The sequence below is a fragment of the Oppia nitens genome, unplaced genomic scaffold, assembly GCF_028296485.1.
Source record: "Oppia nitens isolate AA-2021 unplaced genomic scaffold, nextdenovo-longstitch-racon4-pilon3 scaffold3_pilon_pilon_pilon, whole genome shotgun sequence".
In the NCBI taxonomy this organism is placed as follows: domain Eukaryota; kingdom Metazoa; phylum Arthropoda; class Arachnida; order Sarcoptiformes; family Oppiidae; genus Oppia; species Oppia nitens.
Window position 1 is genome coordinate 3882138 of NW_026533221.1, and position 22425 is coordinate 3904562.

At 28.3% G+C, this 22425-nt stretch overlaps 6 protein-coding genes across 9 annotated transcripts; 2 read left to right on the forward strand and 4 right to left on the reverse strand.

Annotated features, from left to right (window-relative positions):
• Positions 1–294: 294 nt before the first annotated feature.
• On the reverse strand, positions 295–1785 carry LOC128957847 (uncharacterized). The gene is made up of 3 exons (XM_054303662.1): positions 1350–1785; positions 1217–1286; positions 295–1043 (listed from the first exon to the last, which is right to left on the reverse strand). Exons 1-3 carry the CDS (start codon positions 1626–1628, stop codon positions 295–297), a joined length of 1098 nt encoding a protein of 365 aa, XP_054159637.1. The 5' UTR covers positions 1629–1785.
• A 70-nt stretch (positions 1786–1855) lies between these two features.
• Positions 1856–2998, forward strand: LOC128958436 (rho GDP-dissociation inhibitor 2-like). The gene is made up of 2 exons (XM_054304293.1): positions 1856–2369; positions 2451–2998. Exons 1-2 carry the CDS (start codon positions 2102–2104, stop codon positions 2783–2785), a joined length of 603 nt encoding a protein of 200 aa, XP_054160268.1. The 5' UTR covers positions 1856–2101; the 3' UTR covers positions 2786–2998.
• A 1326-nt stretch (positions 2999–4324) lies between these two features.
• On the reverse strand, positions 4325–7000 carry LOC128958435 (ubiquitin carboxyl-terminal hydrolase 22-like). Its single transcript, XM_054304292.1, has 10 exons — positions 6553–7000; positions 6356–6488; positions 6078–6296; positions 5828–6000; positions 5605–5752; positions 5420–5522; positions 5041–5338; positions 4818–4984; positions 4606–4755; positions 4325–4544 (listed from the first exon to the last, which is right to left on the reverse strand). The coding sequence occupies exons 1-10, from the start codon at positions 6670–6672 to the stop codon at positions 4502–4504; spliced, it is 1554 nt and encodes a 517-aa protein (XP_054160267.1). The 5' UTR covers positions 6673–7000; the 3' UTR covers positions 4325–4501.
• Positions 7001–8099: 1099 nt separating this feature from the next.
• LOC128958434 (neuroendocrine convertase 1-like) lies at positions 8100–12235 on the forward strand. Its single transcript, XM_054304291.1, has 14 exons — positions 8100–8366; positions 8867–9217; positions 9541–9595; positions 9655–9692; positions 9752–9797; positions 9884–10003; positions 10100–10207; positions 10304–10682; positions 10752–10828; positions 10930–11071; positions 11449–11606; positions 11681–11811; positions 11908–12060; positions 12126–12235. The coding sequence occupies exons 1-14, from the start codon at positions 8166–8168 to the stop codon at positions 12228–12230; spliced, it is 2064 nt and encodes a 687-aa protein (XP_054160266.1). The 5' UTR covers positions 8100–8165; the 3' UTR covers positions 12231–12235.
• A 310-nt stretch (positions 12236–12545) lies between these two features.
• On the reverse strand, positions 12546–18786 carry LOC128958433 (furin-like protease 1, isoforms 1/1-X/2). 4 transcript variants are annotated; one of them, XM_054304287.1, is made up of 11 exons: positions 18429–18786; positions 18257–18361; positions 17647–17796; positions 16656–17578; positions 15699–15920; positions 15595–15634; positions 15267–15516; positions 15143–15169; positions 14737–15048; positions 14365–14478; positions 12546–13078 (listed from the first exon to the last, which is right to left on the reverse strand). In XM_054304287.1, the coding sequence occupies exons 1-11, from the start codon at positions 18747–18749 to the stop codon at positions 12570–12572; spliced, it is 2973 nt and encodes a 990-aa protein (XP_054160262.1). In that variant the 5' UTR covers positions 18750–18786; the 3' UTR covers positions 12546–12569. The 4 variants fall into 4 exon arrangements, with proteins under 4 accessions (XP_054160262.1, XP_054160264.1, XP_054160263.1 ...); XM_054304289.1 differs by lacking the exon at positions 14365–14478 and having other exon boundaries at positions 12547–13078; positions 18429–18785; XM_054304288.1 differs by lacking the exon at positions 15143–15169 and having other exon boundaries at positions 12547–13078; positions 18429–18784.
• Positions 18787–21230: 2444 nt separating this feature from the next.
• Positions 21231–22384, reverse strand: LOC128957682 (snurportin-1-like). Its single transcript, XM_054303487.1, has 2 exons — positions 22093–22384; positions 21231–22029 (listed from the first exon to the last, which is right to left on the reverse strand). Exons 1-2 carry the CDS (start codon positions 22260–22262, stop codon positions 21285–21287), a joined length of 915 nt encoding a protein of 304 aa, XP_054159462.1. The 5' UTR covers positions 22263–22384; the 3' UTR covers positions 21231–21284.
• Between the last annotated feature and the right edge of the window lie 41 nt (positions 22385–22425).

Here is a 22425-nt window from a genome sequence, read left to right on the forward strand (position 1 = left end):
GAAAATTAAATTAGATTATCGTAATTTTGAAAAAAAGTTAAATAAGTTATACCGGTATAGTTAGTTAAAATATCCACCAGTTTACCCGATTACAGATATTATATATTATTAACTTAAATCTATATTATTAACTATAATATATAGCAGTATTATCCTAAATAATTATATAATTAATAAAACTAATTGTTTAAAATTTGTTAAAATTTATTGATTATTTAAAATGTTTTCCAAATTTGTAAAAAAGCACATCAAAAGATAAATTATTGATTAATTAAAATGTTATAATAAAATGATTTAATGTCTGAATTCGAGTTGTTTTTTATTTCCATAGAAAAGTTGTTGTTTTGCCGATGATTTATAGGAAAATGGTTTATAAGGCAATTGAATGCAATCGTAGATGACTTTAGATAAATCAATAATTTCTCGATCGACATGAAGTGAATCCATTGGATTAGTCGGCAAATTGGCCGAACCAAAGAAGAATTCAAAATTTGGTTCGCCTTTAATATTGTATTTAACAATTGGTATGACATGTGGTCCGGAGGGAAGTGCCGTAAGATTAAGTGTATTCATGACTTGCAATTTAAGAGCAGTCTTGAAGTGTCCGTTACTGTCATTTTTGAGCATTTCAATGGTTTTTTTCAGACAATCAATTTGTATATCTTTATCAATACAAAACATGCGATTCTCGTAAACCATTAGCGGATGATTATCATCCATCTCTTCAGAAACGGCAGACCGACGACCGTCACTAATGTCCGACTCGTCATCCGATGCAATGGCAATATTTGTGGTCAATTGCTTATTCAATTGTTTATCCAATTGTGTCATACTTTTGGCTACAATAGACTTCGAGTTTTGTCTAATTGTTTGGTTAGTCATTGAATTTTTGGTCATTCGTACAGACTTTCTGATAGGAGTGCTATTAACTGAAGAATCGTCCGGAATATTGTTTTCTTTGCGAAAAGATTTTTGTCGTAATTTTTCTAACGTATTGTCAGCAAAAAATCCAATCTCTCGTCTGTCACTTCCATTGATTACTCCTAAAACATCAGAATTTAATACTCAATATAAATAAACAAATAAATAATATTTTACTATAAAACATATCAATTGAAATCAATTATTTTTACGATACATATATACAGTATTAGTGCTACGAATAACAGTTTTATCTTAAATAAAAATCCCGTAATTTAGATGACAAAAGACATACCTTTCTTGTCGCTCACGATTTCCATTGCATTCAAATCAATGATAGCGTCGTCTTTGACTTTATTTTTATACTGAAATATAAATTTTAAAAATCAATGATAAAAATAATAATATTGTTAATAAAGATGTGTTACTTTGGATTCAATTTGTTTGACCGTCGAGTCAAAGAAGTAGTCAAAATCAAAGTTTTTCTTCACATTTCGTTGACGTCTTTTTACTGAATGTGCTATTGAGTCGTCCATCGACAGACCAACGCCTTCATCGCTGGTCACCGACGATATCGACTGTCGCGACGCCTTACTGGCAAAGGCCAGTACTGGTGGCGGACATGACTTGCGTTTAGACGGTCTTCCTCTTTGAGCCGACGGTTTATTAGCTGAAACTGACTGAAAGATATCACTCAACTCATCCATGGTTTGTATGGTTTGAATGGAAAAAACACTACAAAAACAATAATTGTTTTCATTTGGCGCTCAAACCATACAAAACTAAACAACTATTCAATCGATCGTATATTACGTTACCATTGAATACAAGTATTATAACACATGTTTGTGTGATTGCATTGTACAGTACAGTGGGTTTGGGTACACATCTAACGTATATACTGTAGTCAAATGCAAACAAATGTTTGACCAAAACTACAGTAATGACAATATTTATTGAAAAACTGTATACAATTGTATTGACTCTAACAGTACAGTACTATCAGTATATGTATTAAGTGTTGTATTAAACGATACACTGATTGTGTGTTTGTGTGAACACTGAGTGAATACACGGATAGGCGTCGGCTTTGCATTGAATGCAGTGATTGACAACTGATTGCACTATAAATTGTCGACATTTTAATTGGCGATCATTTGATCCAATTTTTTAGGCCAATATGTCAGAAACGGGTGGCGACCACAAAGTGGACACTCACGAGGAGGAAGAGGACCTGAGTTATAAGCCTCCACCGGAAAAGACGTTGAATGAAATCATTAACGCCGACAAAGAGGATGAAAGTCTTCAGAAGTATAAACAAACTCTTTTAGGAGCCGCCACTCAGGATCTGGTGATCATTGAAGCAGATAATCCCAACAGAGTTATTGTCAAACAATTAGCTCTTCTCGTCGAAGGCCGACCTGATATGGTTCTCGACTTAAGTACAGGTCTGTAGACATTGTGTTTCTGTCAATGATTTTATCAAATGATTAGTTGGAGATAAACGATGTTTTCGTTTTTAATTATAGGAAACTTAGAGGCGATTAAAAAACAAATTTTTACAATTAAAGAAGGCATTCAGTATAGGATCCGAATTGATTTCATTGTTCAGAGAGAGATAGTAACGGGTCTTAAATATCAGCAGAAAATACACCGACACGGCATCCAAGTGGAGAAAATGAATCAAATGGTCGGCAGTTATGCGCCTAAAGTGGATCTTCAATCCTACACGAGTCCTGTAGAAGAGATGCCATCAGGTTTGCTATCGCGGGGCACATACAATGTCAAGTCCCTGTTCACAGATGATGATAATCACCAGTGGCTTAAGTGGGAGTGGAATTTTGAGCTCAAAAAGGACTGGTAGTCACAAAATATGATAATCAAACCAATTTGTCAGACGCGCAAAACAACCAAAATCACCTCAACCTGTGATTACCCCTGTCTTAGATTATTGTAATGTATGTGCCTTTCAGTGTCCAATTATTTGTCGTTTTATAATTAGATATGTTTTTGAATTTTGTGTCAATTAATTCAATTCATATTAATCGCCACAAACTTTATAACAATAATAATAATAATTGTATTAAATTTTTAAATCTTATTTCTTACAAATACTTATTTTTAACCAATTTCCCTATTAATCTTATATAAAGTATTTATATATTAATGTAATAATTTGTTTTCTAAATTTTTATTATTTTTACGTTTAAAATATTTGAAAATATTATCCATATATTTATTTAATAAATGGCTTCCTTTCCTTAAATTTTTGTAAAATTTAATATATTACTAAACTAAAGCCAATAAATTGTTTTATTCATTAATTACAAATAATAATAAAAGTAAGAAATAAGAAAAATAATTTATCCATTGATCACTTATCACACAAAATAGTATAATTTAATTGACTTTTAATCAATCGATAACATCATCGTAATTGGTTTAATGTACTGATTGTACAGTACTTCTGTTTATATTAATAGCTCTAAAATGTACTCTATATTACAATACATATTTAAAATTTATTTAATTTACTTTTTTACTTAATTTTTTAATAACTTATGCCCATTCATTATACGGTAATTATACATTATTTAAAAATAAAAATCAACTTAAATTAAACAAATCTAAGTATAACAAAGTTAAATAAAACTAAATGAGAGATTAGTTGAATAATATTTGATATGATAAGTACTATATCACTATAGCATTCATTTTATCAAAACTATTAATATAAAATTAGGTAATAATAATAATAATAATAAGCTATTCAATTCAATAAATTTTCGTAAATAACATTTGAATTTAAATCAACAATATTTTTTATGTAACACAGAATCTACATTAAGAATCTATTGATCACTTAAGATATTCAGAAACATCTTTATTGAAACAATAGACATACTCTAATGCAAACAATAATTGTTAAATTGTTGTTTATAATGAAAACTGAATTGTTGTTTGAAATTCAATACTTTATTAATATAATTATTATTTTTATTACTGGTTTTTAATACATGTTAAAACAATTGATTTCATTAGACATTAAATATAGTGTATATATTTCATATATAGAATAAAAATGTAAATTAATTTTAAGTTATAATTAAAAATATCGCTTAAAATAATATCACATAATTCTCAAGTCTATCACAATTAACAGAGATTTGATTCGTTCTCAACAATAACTCTGATATATTGTATATAATAATTGTAATGAAAATTATTTTTTGTTTGTTTACTAACTTCTAAGTCACTTTTTAATTGACACTTTGTTTGCAATACATTTGCAATTATTATTATATTAATAATATATTAGTTCATTTTACAATTAATATATTGTATATATATAGAAAAATAAATAATAACTCTGAGAAAAAATATAATTTTTCATGATTTTGTTTGTATGTGTGTATAGAGAGAATCGAATCAATGATTTTTTTAAATAAATAAATTAATTAAAAATAATTAAATTAAATGTTTGGTTTAGTTGTTTGAGAATAAGTGCTTTTTTGAGCAAAAATACCCATAAATTGCTTTATCACGGATTTGTGTGTCACTCACAATAAAATGTGTGTTTTTATTCATACTCTAAGATCTGTTTGTGATAAAACAGTAAATACCTGCGAAACCGAACAAAATCACAATTAAAACAATAATTTTAAATAATAATTTGAAACAAACCCTTCACTATTGAGCACTTCCTGAACACTGGCGCGCATTATCAGGTGATCATCGCATTTAAACCATTGGTCGCGATGTAATCTAATGAATGCCGTATAATGACCGGTCTCTATGGTTCCCGAGTGATTAACAACAGCAAAAAGACAGTATCTAACAAATCAATTGTAATGATAATAAAATCATAACGAAACCACCGAAAACAATGGTCTCACTTGTTGTTATTATTTGAAATCCCATTGATATACGTGTTGTTATTTAGAGAGCTATTGGGAGCTTTACAACCAATTTTTGAGGCCATAAATGGAGTCATATCCAGATATTGAGGAAATGATATAAAACTTGATATTTTTTTATGAAATCGACTCGAGTGTTCAAAACGCTAACCAATTAATCACAAATCAATAAATGTTTTTTAACAGATCAACGATTAAAAACCTTAAGATGAAAGCTGGCGACAACCGGAAGCTTCTTAAGCGACAACTGTTTAGTGGACTCCTGATAGCTCTGACACGAACTGCATTTGATTTTAGCAGAACTGCCCAAATGTTCGGGTCGTGTGAAGCGCTCTAAACAATCGATCAATGATTTTGGTTCCGATTCATCACAAAGTGTTTGGTTGGTTGCTGTCGATGTTGAACAAGAAGATGAAGCAGCCTTTTGTTGTCGCATATGAAGCGATGGACCCAAATCAAGGCTAAAATCCCAAATGGGATCTTCAACTGAACTCACGCCTCTGTATTTAACAAACAATTTAAATCAGTTTTAATATCTTTGGTTAAAAACAACTATTTTTAAATGAAAAATAACGACTCACTTGCAGGCCTGACATACAACATCTGATTGAAGACTTCCTGTAAAAATTTGATCGATAATACAATTACAGTGATGCGGACTATTACTTGTTGGACCGTTTGTGCCTTTAGTGACAAATATATATCAATTTAAATTAATTATAAAAAAAACAAAATAAAAATATAATTCATATAATTAAATAAAAACCTCTGCAATGGCGGTGTAAAACATCAAGAGTTGCGATAAAAAATTCGTGAGCGTCTTGTTGTTCATAACCAGCTAAATGTCGGGCGTGAGTCCAAACCAAATGCAATAATCTAAACGGAATGTGTGGCGCGCTTTTACCCGAATAAAACTATTGGCCAATAATTGGTCACAAAAAACAAACATTAGTATATTATATCCAATTGTCTCTACCATTTGGTCAAACCTCTTGAAAAAGTCGGACCATTTCACAGACCAAACACATGGATGGATCCGATTCAAACTGACAAATATGACGATCAGCTAAAAAATAATCACGAAGTAGTGGAGTATGTGTTAAGGCCTGAACAATACAATTCATAAAACAAGTATTTCCTAGATTTATAAGACCACGAAGTCCTATACAAATCATATAATCAAATAGTAATAAAATTATTAATAAGAATCAAATTAATTGATTTATTTTAAATGCCAACCGATGTGTGAATTTTCTGTAATTCGTTTTCTTTGAGGATTATCTTTGAGTACTTGAAGCTCTTGAGAAGTTGGTTCCCATATATAATACTGAGCGCTACGAATACCATCCATTTTGTTGGTCTTTCGCCGCTGTTTTCGAGCAATTGTCTCGAAGTCTTTGTCGTGCATATAATCGGTGCAAATGAAACAATAGACCATTCCGTAGCAAAGATCCATTGCTGTAATTCAAACAAAACATTAATTGGTAAATATATTCATCAATAAATAGGATAATAACCTAAACAATGGTTTTGTGTCTTTGCGTGATCGTGAATGTGATGTCCAGTAAAACAACCAAAAAATACACAATAAAGACATGAATGGAGTCGAGAGTTCGTCTGTCGACATGTAAAACATATACAACTTTGGGCCTGAAATATAAACAATGGATTAATTGAGTGATACAAATGATAGCCATCTGAGTGGTGTACAAACCTTGAGTTTACGGGACTCTTCAGTGGCCACCGAAACGAACTGTTTGTAAATAATTCGGTAAGAATTGAGACCATATTTATGTTTAAATGACTCCAAGTGTTGGCAAATGCTTGAACTCATAGTTTTTTTTTGGTGACAATCAAGTGGTCAACCAATTGGTCACTCAATGGCTAAATCACACAATCAGTTGTTGTTTGCATTCAAACATTCAAACAATTTATTCAAAAAAATATTTCCATTCATTCATACATTCATTCAATTTATTCAATGCTATTATCAACAACTCATTGGCCATTCATTCACAATAACGTTACGCTTATAATGCATTCAATGCGTCCCCTAATGTGTGTGTGTTTTGGACAACACATTCAATCAGTTATACACTGTATTAATAATATATGAATTCAAACATTCAATGTATTCAATGCTTTTGTTTTAAAAATCCCTTTCAATCGTATGTTTTATATACTGAATAACAATTCATTAAATCATTAAATACTACTAATAATTATTAATAATTAATAAAGAATTTATGATATCATAAATAATTTTTAACACTTTACTGGTTTGTTATATAATTGATTAATAATTACAAAAATTAAGTATAATTAGTATAATAATTATTGACTAATTGTTGGCAAAAACATCATTTAGTTGGAAATATTTATCAAAGTTTACTGAATTTCATAAAAATTAATCTTAACTTTTGAGTAATCTTTCTAATATTATACTTAATACTATTAATATAAATTTAAATAACTAAAGATATCTTACATTATTTTTATACAATATATATATATATATATATATATATATATATACTGTATATTCTGTATATATATTTATGTGATTAAATTGCTGTTATAATAAAATAGAGAATTTTAGGTTAAGTTTATTTATTATAAAATATATAGCAAATTGACAAATAATTTCAAGAATTTGGTGTCAAATAGTTTAAGTTTATGAACAAATATTTTAAAACTTATTTGTAAACTGAATATAAAAGTTGTAATTATGTAATATTATATAAACAATAAGTCAAATAAATTCTTGTGAACAAAGGATCGCATGAATTACAGCAAATAAAATGAAATTAAATACAATCTATGTTTAGCTTATACTGTACTATATATATATATAATTTATATATTATATATATATAGTACATATCGTACATTTAAAAAATCTTTTATTAATGAGAAATATTGAATAACTTAAGAATATAATAATAAATTTTTGTTGTTGTTAGTAGTGTTTTAATTTTAAAATACTAATTAATATATATATATACAGTAGATATATATATATTAATCATATAAATATATGTATTTGAATATATTGTATATATATATAATATTCAAATACATATATGTATATAATTAAAATTTGTGAAAAATATTTACATTAGAGCCCACAAAATGTAATTTAAAATAACAACATTTTAAATGATTTGAAAACTTTTATGCGAGTATTTAAACGCTAAACCAATTTAATAAAATGATTGACAAATTCTGTTAACATAAACTTTTAATATAATTAAACATTTGTATAGTTGATATCGTTAAACACTATGCAATAACTTAGTATCTGTGATATTATAAAATTTGTATAATATGCTAATATCTTCTAATTATTTAATAGTTTATTTGAATATTTTAATAGTTTGTTTTGTAAAATTATATTACAATTACAATATTGATGATGACTATCAGCTAAATGGACATTATATGAATGTATGGGCTGTTCACATACCATCAGGAATTGATACGAGTGATCGAGTGGCTCAAGACCTGGGATATACTAATTTAGGACAGGTTTGTATTGAATTAATTACGGTATAATAATTATATTTTATTGTTATTAATATGATTATATAATTTATTTATTTAGTTAATTAACTTACTTTTAAAAATATATATTACATTCTAATATATTATATCTTAGAAATTTTTAAATATAATTTTTAAAATATATAAATATATTTTTTATTAAAATAATAGTAGTAATTGAGAAAACATAAATAATTGTATATAAATTATCAACAAATGTAAAATATTTACACATTTAATGTATGTATTGATTAGAAATTGACAGTTAATCACGTAATAAATATTACCATAAAGTTAATTTATATAAATAATGCAAAAGTTATTAATAACTATAATGAAATTTAAAATTAAATATAATCAATGATAATTGTGATAAAAAAAGTATAATCAATGATATTTATAACAAAAAATAAAATATAAATAAAATATTATAAAATTTAAGTTTTAAAAATCTAATGATTTTATTTATTAAATTGTTTGAAAAGATAAAAGGCCTTGATAACTTTTATGTATTTCACAACAAATATCATCCGCGTCGCAGCAAAAGACATGCACACAACTATACAAACCAATTGTCAAGTGATGGCAGAATCCGTTGGGCTGAACAACAAATGGCAAGAATCCGGATTAAGAGAGGATTTATTAAATTTAAAGATTTGGATAATCATTGGACTAAATACTTGCGCCACTCAAGTGATCCGTTAGAAAGAGGTAAAAAGTATCCAGGTGCTTACCATGATCATACATTCAATGATGAACTATGGAGCAGACAATGGTATCTTCATGGCAGTAGAAATGTACCAACACTTCCCAGAATGGACCATGGAGTCAAAGAGGTTAGATGTCATCTATTTAATCATTTACACATATGATACATGACTTTAATTATTATACAATATAACAGTAAAATTTGTAAATTATATAAATTAAATTAATTGTAATCAATGTAAATTAAAAGACATAATCGCAATTGTGGTATATATTAAATATTTTTGTAGTAGTTTACTACAGTAATAAAATATACGGTATATGTAAAATATATATCCTATAAAAATTCAATAACTTTAAATACACAGAAACTTAAGTTTCATTTTTATAAATTTTAGATATTTTAGTTTAATTTGAGATAATTTTCAAAAAATATTAATTTATTTTTAAGGCCTGGCAAATGGGGTTTACTGGAAAAGGAGTGGTTATAACCATTTTGGACGATGGTTTGTAAATCAACAATATTTAAAAAATAATGGCATTATATTTTTAATTATTTCAATAGGACTCGAGTGGACACATTCCGATATATACGCTAATTATGTTAGTTTTTAATAAGTTTTACTGACTTTTAAAATTTAAAAAATGACAATTTCTTTTAGGATCGTAATGCAAGTTGTGATACTAATGATAACGATATGGATCCGAGTATACTATTAATATATCAATTTTTTGTTGTTGAAAAGTGTCAATAATGTTAATTAAAAGTTTGTTTAATTATATTATGATTTTAGTGCCACGTTATGATAAATATGATTCCAACCGTCACGGGACCCAATGTGCCGGTGAAATAGCTATGATTCCCAACAATCATAAATGTGGTGTTGGTATTGCTTTTAATGCTAGAATTGGAGGTAATTTCCAACAACTGTTATAATTATAACTGATTTTTAAATTAACAAAATATTAAATATAATCATTTGTTAACACTATTTGTCATAAATGCTAAGGAATTCGTTGTTTAGATGGAGAAGTGTCGGATGTCATTGAAGCCATGTCTCTGTGCTTTAATTATAATTACATTGATATTTATAGTTCAAGTTGGGGACCAAGTGATGGTATATTTTTTAAACACATAAATTAGAAATTTACAAATTATTAATTGTAATTAAAATGATAAACATTCTAACAAAATGAATATTTTAAACTTATAGACGGTATGACAGTTGACGGTCCTAAGCGTTTGGCCACTGAAGCCATATTAAAAGGCATCACTTATGGACGTCAAGGAAAAGGAGCTATTTATGTTTGGGCGTCTGGTAATGGAGGGATGAAAGGAGATAATTGTAATTGTGATGGATATGTCAGTTCCATATATACCATAGCGATTGGTAGCGCCAGTCAATCGGGACAGTTCCCATTTTATGGCGAACGGTGCTCATCGACATTAGCGGTCACTTATTCGAGTGGTGGATATACTGATCAAAAGATAGCCACCATTGATTTGAAAGACAAATGCACGATTGACCACTCGGGCACATCAGCGGCTGCACCGTTGGCCGCCGGTATGATTGCACTGATGCTCGAAGCAAAGTATTAATTTGTTATCATATTTTGTATGTCATAACTACCGATAACTAAAATTTCTATCATTAAAAATAGCCCAAACTTGAACTGGAGGGATGTTCAACATCTTATTGTCTGTACCTCACAATTTAGTCCACTCATGGAAAACAAAAGTAAACAATTGTTTAAATTAAGTTAAATTAGTTAAATTTTCATATATATATATATATATATATATATATATATATATATATATATATATATATATATATAGGTTGGAAACGCAATGCCGCGGGTTTTATGTATAATAGTAGGTTTGGCTTTGGACTCATGAAGGCTGATCTTCTGGTTATGGCTGCTCTCAGATGGACTACTGTTCCTCCAAACCATGTCTGTTATATTAAGCCAAAATCAATGTAAATATGATAAAAATAACAATTTCTAAAACTAATTACATTACCGATAATTAAAATTAGGACATCAATACTTATACCTGTATAATATAATTAGTATATAGTTGTACTCATTATTATATTCCACAAGTAGTTATGAAAATGACAATTTATACTTAAAACAACTAAATATAATATTTTTTATAAATGAATATTTTTAAATGATTTTTTATAAATGATATTATCTAAACGTATTTTGGATAAAAATATTACATTTTTAAGTTTTATTATTAAAAAGCTTTAAATATAACAAAAAAAAATTAAATTTATATAATATAATTAAAAACTGTATCAATTGATAATTAACTACAAATTCATATAAAAAACGATATATTTTTTAGACTGCCATTAACTCTATCATCTGGTGGTGACATTCAAATCAATTTCTTGAATATAGGACATCGATGTTGTATCAAATTTATTGAACAAATACAGATCAATCTTTATATGGATTATACGAGACGAGGAAATCTTCAAATTATACTAATATCACCACAAGGTTTGCATTGTATTTGAGAAAACAAACTTTTTTTGTAATTTATTTGACTGTATGTATGAAACAATTATTGTTAGGAACCGTAAGTATGTTAATGACTACTCGACCCAAGGATACCAATCGGGTGTTTCCCAATTGGAATCTTACATCAGTTCACTTCTGGGGCGAGAATCCGATGGGACACTGGAGGCTCGTTATAAGGGATCCGGTAATTAAATTAAATATAATACATGTATCATGTTTTGGATATTTGATTAATATTAGATTTTTAATAAATAAATGTATATATTTTTGTATTAATTAGATTGTTAAACATAAAAACAGTGAAAATAAGGGTAAAGTAAAAAAAGTCACTCTTATACTTCATGGTACAGATGAACCATCCGGTTGTCTGAAAACTGGTCGACGAGTTTATGAAGATGAAGATCTGATCGAAAGGACAATAGACATAACACCGGTTGTTTGAATTTCAAAAATATTTGCAATAATTTAATAATAATTGTATAAAAAATATTTTGTTAGGAATACTTGGAGGACACTAAAGACCAAAACGATTTACCAAATGATTTGAATTCATTGAAAAGTCCATTAGAAATGGATTTTACCGATGATTTATTGATTCTTTAATACTATATAATACTATTACTAATCTATATTTTTAAAAATTAATTAAATTATTTAATTTTTTATATAAAAATGTACTTAAAACGAGTTTATTTTACATAAAATAAATATCACAATATTTGAGAGACTGACAATAAAAAAGCCTAATTATTAAATAAATATAAACTTAAATAAAAAATATTAAAATAAGAATCTTTTCTTTTAAGACATAATTCTAGCTCTTAATAAATGATAAAATACTGGCATTTGATATTTGATTTAATAGTAACAATGATTGCAATTATATTAATAATAATTATAATTAAAAACAATTATTAATTCGTAAAAAAGTAACGATTAATACTATAAGTCTTCTTCACTGACGTCTTCGATCTGATATTTATTTCGTTTATTTTTGAACGCATCGGTGCTGACGACCACTGAATGAGTGTTTAGCGGTAGTCCGTCATAGACGGGTACCCGACGACCGTTGGACAGCCAACAACACAATATATTGCCGTTTCGATCGGTAATTATATAAATAACTAATACTAATATTACAAAACATAGACAGAGAAAAACAACGGCCACTCCTGTGTACCACTTTTCCAGTGCCACCACTTCCTGGACTAACTCTTTGGCAAAACAATGACCATTTCGGTGAAGTGTTGCGTCAAAATAGCATTGAACGCACTCGTTATCATTGGGACCAAAACAACGTCGACAAGAATAATGACAACTATTACAGGAAACTGTTGATGAAGTATTGGATGACCGGTGTTCAAGTGATTCGCTTTTCGCCACCAAAAAGTATCCGTCGGGACACGACTCTAGACACTGACCATTATAAAGCAATAGGCCGGGCATGCAGTCTATTTGGAAAAAAGCATAATTAGCCTTTTTTATCGTATTAGTGCCCAAACTTATAGTTGCCCTCAACATAATAGTGCGGAAGAAAAGTTATTTAGTTTGATTCATAACACAAAGTACTCAATAGTATACTCAATGACATTAAAAAAATTGTCATTTTATTTGCTTTTGTTTGTATATTAGAAAATATTTAATAAATTTAAATGCAAGTCATATTGATTTGATTATATTTATTTGAAAACATCTTTAATTATATTTATAACAATTTTTATCGTTTGTTTATTTTTGTTTACTATTTATTTAGTTTAATGAGTATTATAATCATCCAAAAAAAATTTGTAAATAAAATCTAAATAAATTTAATTAAATATGATTTATATATATAATTCATTTATATAATTTTTTTATAGTTGTCAAATACTAATATTTGTTTTATATATTGCATTTGACTATAAAATGCCGTTTTATGATAATCAATCAAATTAAAAACTTTGACAAATTTTTAAGCATTTAAAATATTTTTTTGCATAAATGTATATCTGAGCAAATTATATGCATTAAAACTAGTTTTTTATACAACTAATAAATTAATTCAACTTATCTCTCAAACGCTTATAAAAAATAAGCAAAAATTAAAAAATAAATAAAACTAAATGTAAACAATTTATACATAATTGTCCTATAATTTGATTTTACATAATTCAACAAAAAATTGCAAAATTAAGTTAATATTACAAAAAATTCACAATAAAACTAAATGTTTAATTGTTAAACGACATGAATATATGGCTTAATCATGTATTTATGAATTCAATGAAATAAATGATGGAATGATTGATAAATAGTACAAAATAGTTAAAACTATATTTACAATATATATGCATAGTATATACAGTATTATAATCAGTTTATCAACATTTTTTGGTCACATAAAAGGTCTATGACTTGTGTATGACTTGTAATTTTACATTTAATGATAATATGCATTTCATGTGATACGGAACCGATGCTAATGTCAAATAAGACACTGACTTTAATAGCTTAAGACTTGTACTCAATGGTCCCAAAACTTAAAACATTGGAAAAAGATTGCAAATCATCTCTAATATTGAAATACAGGTAGACTTGTGTTATAAAGATTTTGATTAATGTCTAACAATAGTTTATAGATTAACTATAATATAGGAATAGCTTTCTTTAGAGACTTTGAAAATGATTTTAAGATTATTTAGTTTCTATAAAAAGATGTCGAGAATAGTATTGACCGCAAAGGCACAGATGAACCAACCTATACATCGTGTCATTACGGGATCAAACTGAGCACAACCACTGGCGACCGTTCCCTCGGGAATCATATCATTGTTTTTGCTGTGACGCGTGCCGTGAACTAAAATAGACCAACCTATAAGTGCCGTTTAGCTCATTAGTCTTTAACTTAATTGGTGGTAAAGCAAAGTAATTCATGCAATTCAAAGCAAAAGTGATTTTATTAATAAAGCATTCATTATAATGAAAATATTATATAAATCAAATAATTCAGTGCTTTTATAAAGTTAATATTTTTTTTAATTATTTTATAAACTTTCAATAGATTTAATGCTCAAAAAATATATTGAAATCATACAATTATAAAATTAAATAAAATTTATGTAAAACAAACCTTCTTTGCGATTATAAATGTTTTTTGTCTGACTGTCGGATAAAATAATATTTTCAGAGTTGTCTTCATCATCGATATGATTACTATTTGGCTCTTTTAGAATAAGCTCCGGTTCTTTGGTAGGACTACTCTTCTCTGAAACGATTACTTTATTGGCAAAGTCTTGGACAGGCGATGGTGTAGATAAAGGCACTGTTGGTGTATAGGTTTTTGAACGCAAACCCGACCACTCTTTGTTCTTGACTTGTCTTCTATCGGGACTGACTGACGTTCCGTATAAAACAAGAGTCCATTCTTTAAGAAAAGCTCGACCTATTCAATAGATTAAAGATAAATAAACCGATAAATAAAAGCAAATAAGTAATAAATATTAGAAAATATATTAATATAAAGCCTAGACTCGTACCAAAAATGCTTTGCAGGCCATTAGATACTGATTTATAAAAAACATCACAGAAAGCAAAGTAAAGACAGAATAAGATAAACACAATTTAAATGAAGTATTTAAAAGAATATTAATGAAAACCTACTGTAATATCTGCCCTCATTGTGTATCTCTAGTCTCCACTCTCCGTTTGGATTCTCTCCCCACGAATGGACGCTCATAAATGGCCAGTTCTGAAAACCAGATCTCGAGTTGTCCATTGGTCTCTGGGCTAATAGAGTTGATCGGGTGCCGGCCGGAGAGGTCAGATAGACATGAATATCTCCTCTTCTTGTGGCAGTCAGTGTAACTTTTGCCTGAGTGTGCTCTAAATACTTGACATTTTCACACGAAACCTATAAATTTGTTTTTGTCAATAACATTATCATATCTTAATTATTGTCATTTAATTATATAAGTATATTATTTAATACCTTTAAGGACATCTCAATGTAAGACTTTGCGGGAACCAGTCTTAAAGATTGTAATTAAAAGATTAGACTTTTGTTTTACAGACTATTTATTATTAAACGCTTACTTATCAATTGGTTGACTTCTAACTTCACATAACTTTTGTGAGGGAACGGTAACCCATTGTTTGGCCAAATCAACCATTGCGTTGGCATCAAGTAGTCCGTAACCGAATGAATGGCTAACATTTCTGCCGACACCATTGATCTTCCAGTCTCTGGCGTGAAGGTTGGCTGGTTTGGCCGTTTGTACCACTATGTGCTGCATATCCCTCCATGTCAACTTGGGACTGGTATTTATCAAATTTAACAATATTTATTAAAATACTTGAACCGTGTCTTTATTATATAAATATTTATCAAATACATTATATTTCATAATAAACGTTAAAAATATTGTTGAAATAAACTAAAGCTTGAAAAAATTACTTTTCATAAAACAACAAATACAAAATAATTAATACTATATAATTAATTCATAATTATAAAAAAAACATGACAACCAATTTGATTATATAAATGCATTATTATCTACTGTATTACCTAATATAGGTATTACTTTTTAATACTTATTGTTATATTAGTTAAAGTTAACTTAATGTAATGTTTAGACTATGCAAAAACAAAACGATAAAATTATAAATGATGGCAATTATATAGTAGAAGTTAAAAATAAGTAATTAATTGTATCATAAAATGTTTTTAGTTTATGATAATAGCTGACAAATATTTGAGGCATTAAATAATTATGTAAATAAAACAAAATTTCATTCAATTTTGTTTATTATTTTTTTGAAAAATCTAGAAATAGCCACAAATTCTATAGTAATCTTAATCATCAATCCTTAAATACTGTATAATATAATATACAGTACAATATATTAAAACATTTTGAAAAATAGCGCTTTAATAACTTATTTAACTTTAACTGTTAAGTAATCATAATTCATATGATAAGTGTTAAAATGTAAATAATTTTAAATGTATTTAAAAATAGATTTTAAAAATATCAAAATACAACTCACTTGGCCTCCAGAACAAGAGCACAGATACCAGCAGCGAGTGGTGCCGATGCCGAAGTGCCCGTATGGCTGGAAGTGCAACCGTGATGTAGATCAGTGGTAACAATCTGTCGTTCGCCAAATGAACCGCTACTATATGTTGTGGCCAATGTTGAGGAACAGGCCTCACTATACCAGGGCACCAATCCATTTTCAGTGGCACTTGATATGGAAAGAGTCCAAATTGAATTGGTATATCCATCACAATTGCAATTATCGTGTTCCCGACCACCATTTCCCGAAGCCCATACAAAAATAGATCCAAGTCCTTTTCTCCCTTTATTGACACCATCCATGAATGCGCGAGTGGCCAACTCTCCCGGTCCATCCACTGTCTTGCCATCATCATCGGGACCCCACGAGGCGCTATATATGTCAATGTGTTGTGGATTCAAACTAAGAGATCGTGCCTCTACGGCATCAGTCACATCCCCATCAAGCATACGAACGCCTCCAACTTTGGCATTATAGGCAATACCAACAGCGCATATATTGTTATTAGCGTTAGCGGCCACTTCTCCAGCACATCGAGTCCCGTGTCTGTTTGAATCTATCATATCATATCGAGGCATCGGATCTTCATCGTGATTATTGACATCAAAACTGGCCAATGGATCATAATTTGAAATAAGATCCGGATGATCTTTTTCTAGACCATCATCGAGAATTGTAACGACGGCCCCTCTGCCAGTGATATTCTTATTCCATGCCATTTGGACATTCATGTCGAGGCCCTGACCCCTATTTAAATACCACATTTGTGGCCATCGCGGGTCATCAAATTGCATGCGCTTTATATTGACATTAGAGGTACGAGTATTTGCAGACAAACGGACAAAATCTCGTTTATGTCTTGTCTTCAGTATTTCTACATCTTTTGAGTTTCTCTGATGTGAGACGAGAGACAATAACATATGAAAAGTGGGAATAAAAGACAAATACAAATAATACAAACAATTGTTTCGTTATCTAATGAATTGCTATGTGTTGTTGTGCTGACAATGAATGGATCCGGCAGTGGGTTATCGGCCGCAGTCTTCGCATCGAAATACATAAAATCTCTTTTAACACGACGTTTGATATGTTGCTGTTGTATCCATAGGACCTGTTGTCACAAGGGGTCAACCAATTTAAAGATAATATATATTATTATTTGCATTCAATTTTCACATATAATAGGAGTTCATAATAATACTGTAATAATACGATACAAATAATAACTCAAAAATTTTTTCATATATTATTTAAGAGAGGATATGAAAAATTGCAAACAAACTCTTTACACAATAAAAAAATCTCTTATTATATCATTTTTTATCTGATAATCAACTAAATTGAGGGTTTATTCATATAATTTTAGACAACTTTACAAAAAATAAATAATTATCATAAATAATATGTTTTTGTATCAATTAATAAATCATTATATCGTGAGATACAATAGATGAGGAAATAAGTTATCCTTAAAATAGGTATTTGTTTTATGTATGAGTATTGCCATAATTATTGGCCAATTCGTGAGTTACCCGCACAATAAAGTCAGTACTGATTGTACCGATACTTACATCCGAGTCCTTCTCAAGCTGTGAATGATCTTTATGTGAATATTGTGTCGATCTCTTGGAGATGTGATTCAATCGTAATAAATAGTGGCAATCAATTGATCCAATCTATGGGTCGGATTAGAGGCATTGATGCATCACTACTACAATCAATTCAATTAATCCATTCAAATACCTGTCCAACTAATGTATATCCATATCGATTGGCGACTGTCTGTGCATTAATGTCATCACATTTGTCTGGTTTGAGAGACACAGCAAACTCATTGGTAAACATCTTGTTGTCATTGTTTTGGTGATCACAAGTGACGCCTAAGATGTGATGATTTAAGCAAATGATGGCTAATATAAACACTAATAGACAGTCTGTCTTTGATTTGCATTTGATTTGTTTTGAATCACTAATTAATGCATTAATTATTAGCGAAAATATTATATAAAAAATATATGAAAATCTCAGTAAATAAGTCTTCATTTGAGACAATATTAATGCCATTTAATGATAAATTGATGTGATTTTTGGGATCAATTTGTTTTTATATCCAAACTTTTGTCACAACATTATTATTACAGTTAAATAATTTATTATTATTATTATTATTACAATTATTATAACTATAATTATGATTAATAATAATACTGCTAATATTAATTACATTTATATCACTATTAATATCAATATATATCATATCGATTTGAAAATTAATTGCAATTCAATTTAATTCAAATTAAAAGTTAAAACTATATTATAATTACAACTAAAAAATAAGTTTATATAACATTATTATTTAAAATTATTACTATTTTGTTGACTAAAAGCTGAGTGAAATTATTAAAAATATATAATCGTTGAGTATATTATCATTTAATTAGTAATTAACAGTTATATTGTTATCAATATTATTATTATTATTATTATTATTATTATTAAAATGAAACAACAAATAAAAGGCAATAAAAAATATGAGTGAATTGCTTATCATATGATTAGATAATAATGTATTTAATAGTGAAAACAATGTCATCAATGGTTTGATAAAATTGATTATAATTATTATGACTATTAATGCCAAACACTTTTCATATGTATTGTAAACAAATAGATGTGACACTCAATCACATCATTCACTCACTCACTAAAAACTCATAGACAGACTCACTGAGAGGACAGCCCTTAACAGCTAATATCATAGCACTGGTAGTCACTATAAACACAGGCATTAAGCCATTGGATAAGCAATCAGTCCTTACATGTGATGCCAAACGCAAGAAACTCAATGATAAAGAGCTTTGGATTTATGGTATAACTTAAGGCACGACTCAGTCATCAATGATTGCCTTCACTGTCGACCACATCATAGCACTGGTAGTTAAGTCAAGTCATACAACAACTTCTCAGAAAGTAATCAAACAAATGATTACTTATTTAACATTTTAATGCATTAAATGCATTAAACTTAACAACAATACAAAACTGCTTATAACTTATATATATTTATAACATTATAGCACTACTATTATAATATAGATATTAAGTACTGGTATATCAAATGTATTGAAAGCAACAAAAAATAAGACAATAAGTTGTCTTTAAATTCAGACAAATGACTAAATAATTGTGTCGTAAATAGTGTTGAACTAAATCTTATACTAATATACCAAAGCTTTTCAACAGTCATACTGTTTCATAGATATTGTATATGTATTTATTGTCAGCTTTTTAGAGCATTTCCCACATTTCCTTTGATTTGAGGGTCACTTGAGGACAGCCCTAACAGCAAGTGGTTCAAACTGGTCACACATGAGGACATCCACTTCTCTATTAATATCAATTGTCGTTCACTTTTCAAACTTTTTTTATGAATTAATTAATCTAATAAATTGAATGCTAGACTTTTTTTTATTGTTATAAATACTGTACACTAATTTAACTTATCACTAACTTTTATATATGGCATCAATTGTATGCAATCATCCCTAAAAATAATGTATATATTTATACTTATAGTCAGTATTTAAAATAAAAACTTTATTTAATTTTCTTATTCATAATAATTATAGTGAATAATCTTAATACATGTGTTTGTAATATAAATGGTATGCAATACTACACAATATATTATATACATTTTGAAAGTATTGACGGAAACGCACGAAATTGTGATTCATTCACTTGTATTTTCAATTATATTAAATTATTAGTAATTAATTTGTTGTCAAAAACACTTTTCCTACAAAAAATATTAATTGTTTAATTGATTGCATAAAGTTTTCACAATTTTTAGTTTTTTGTGTAAAAATTTTTAGAAATATTTTTCTCTAGTCTTTATATTTTTTGTTGTTGACTACTACTACTGTATATTACGATATTATAAGATTATAAATCAGCACTTGTTTTATGAAATGCTTACTAGTGTTTAAAATTATTGGATTACTTCCAATGAGTTTATACTTTATTTGCTTTAATCACACACTTGTGGCATAGCCAGGGTCACCTGTCTACATGTATAATAGCAGTTATGCAATTTTGGCATATATTTCATATAAACAGCATTAATCGATATCAATATTTAGTTATCAAAGTGTTTGAATGAATAAAAAATAAATTATTGATATATAAATTATAAATACATTAAGAGTGATTGACAAGCGCTTACTCCCGGTTTAGCCATTGAAACTGTTTTTATAATTTATTGCATTTAAAGGATAAAAGCATTTAAACGTTAAAATTGTTATTCACGTATGCAATTGAAATGTTGCTAATAAAACAAAACAAAACAAAAAAATATATAAATGATTGGATAATAATAGTAAATCCAATTTTAAACACTAAATGATTCACACATTAAATGTATTGTCAAAAAACAACAAAATGTTTATTATTTAAAAATAATATGAGATTTCTCTCATCATTAAAAAATAATACAATTGAATTGAATTGATGTCATTTCATAGTTCATCTAATAGTTGCTATAATATAAATAATTGGGTTAATAATCAAAATCAAAAAATATCATAAAAGTATTTTGTGTTAATTAATGTTTATTTTTAGGACATCTGAAAGCATGTGTGGTTTAAGCCAATTGACTAATGGAGTCACACCTGGAGTATAATGACATCGCTTATGATAGAAGAGAAGTCCGTCAACTTCAGCGGCAAACTGTTTGGGCGCCTGAAGTGTGGACACAATTTCTTGTTCATTACAACCACAATGTCTTAACACAACAAATGGATAATTATTTAACTGACTTTTTTGTTTGACTTGAGAACACTCGGACTCTAGTCTTGAATTTAACCAAAAGAAACGAAATTCAGTGTCACAATCACCGAAATGGGAACCGTTCCATGAGATCACATCCAATACATAATAGACACTTTCAGTCTCACTAAAAATACAATCTAATAGACAATTCTGATTAGATCCACGTGTTGTCCGTCGATTTCCACCGGGAAGTAGTGATGGAAACGTTGCCATCACATAACCGGTTCGGGAATATGACTTTGTCTGTCCTCGAGATGATATCACTAAACATCTTTTACCGACCGGACATAAAACTAAATACCAATCAATGGCAAAGTCTTGCGGTATTTGGACCAACCATTCTGATAGCATTAACTGATTTTTATATTTATTGACATAATATCTTCTTTTTCGACATTCTTTCGATATATTATCACTACTTGTATCCATATTTTCATGACATTTATCATCGCTTAACTCCATTTCCACTTCTTCAAGAAGTGCTCTGAATTTCATTACAATTTGATTCCTATTTCTATTGAAAACATTATATAATTAACATTTTGTACAAAAAAATTATTGAATTTATCTGAAATACTTCTTCTGATTTTCAAAGAACTCCTTTCGTCTGTCTTCTTGAAGCGAGTCTTTGGTCTTAGAGTTGTTCTTGAATTGATTGTACAGCGGATGACATCTATTTGTGTCATTTGGCTCTTTGGTCACCAAAAATGATTCACTGAAAGACTCTACCAATTCATCAAAAGACATGTTTTATTGTAAATCACTTTAAATAACATTCAAATCAAATGTTAAGTCAAACAAAACAAACAAACGATTCAATGATTGCAATAAAACTTCAAAACAAACGTTTGTTTGCATTCAATGTGTGTTACAATAAATACATTATACACCACATATAGTGTACAATAAA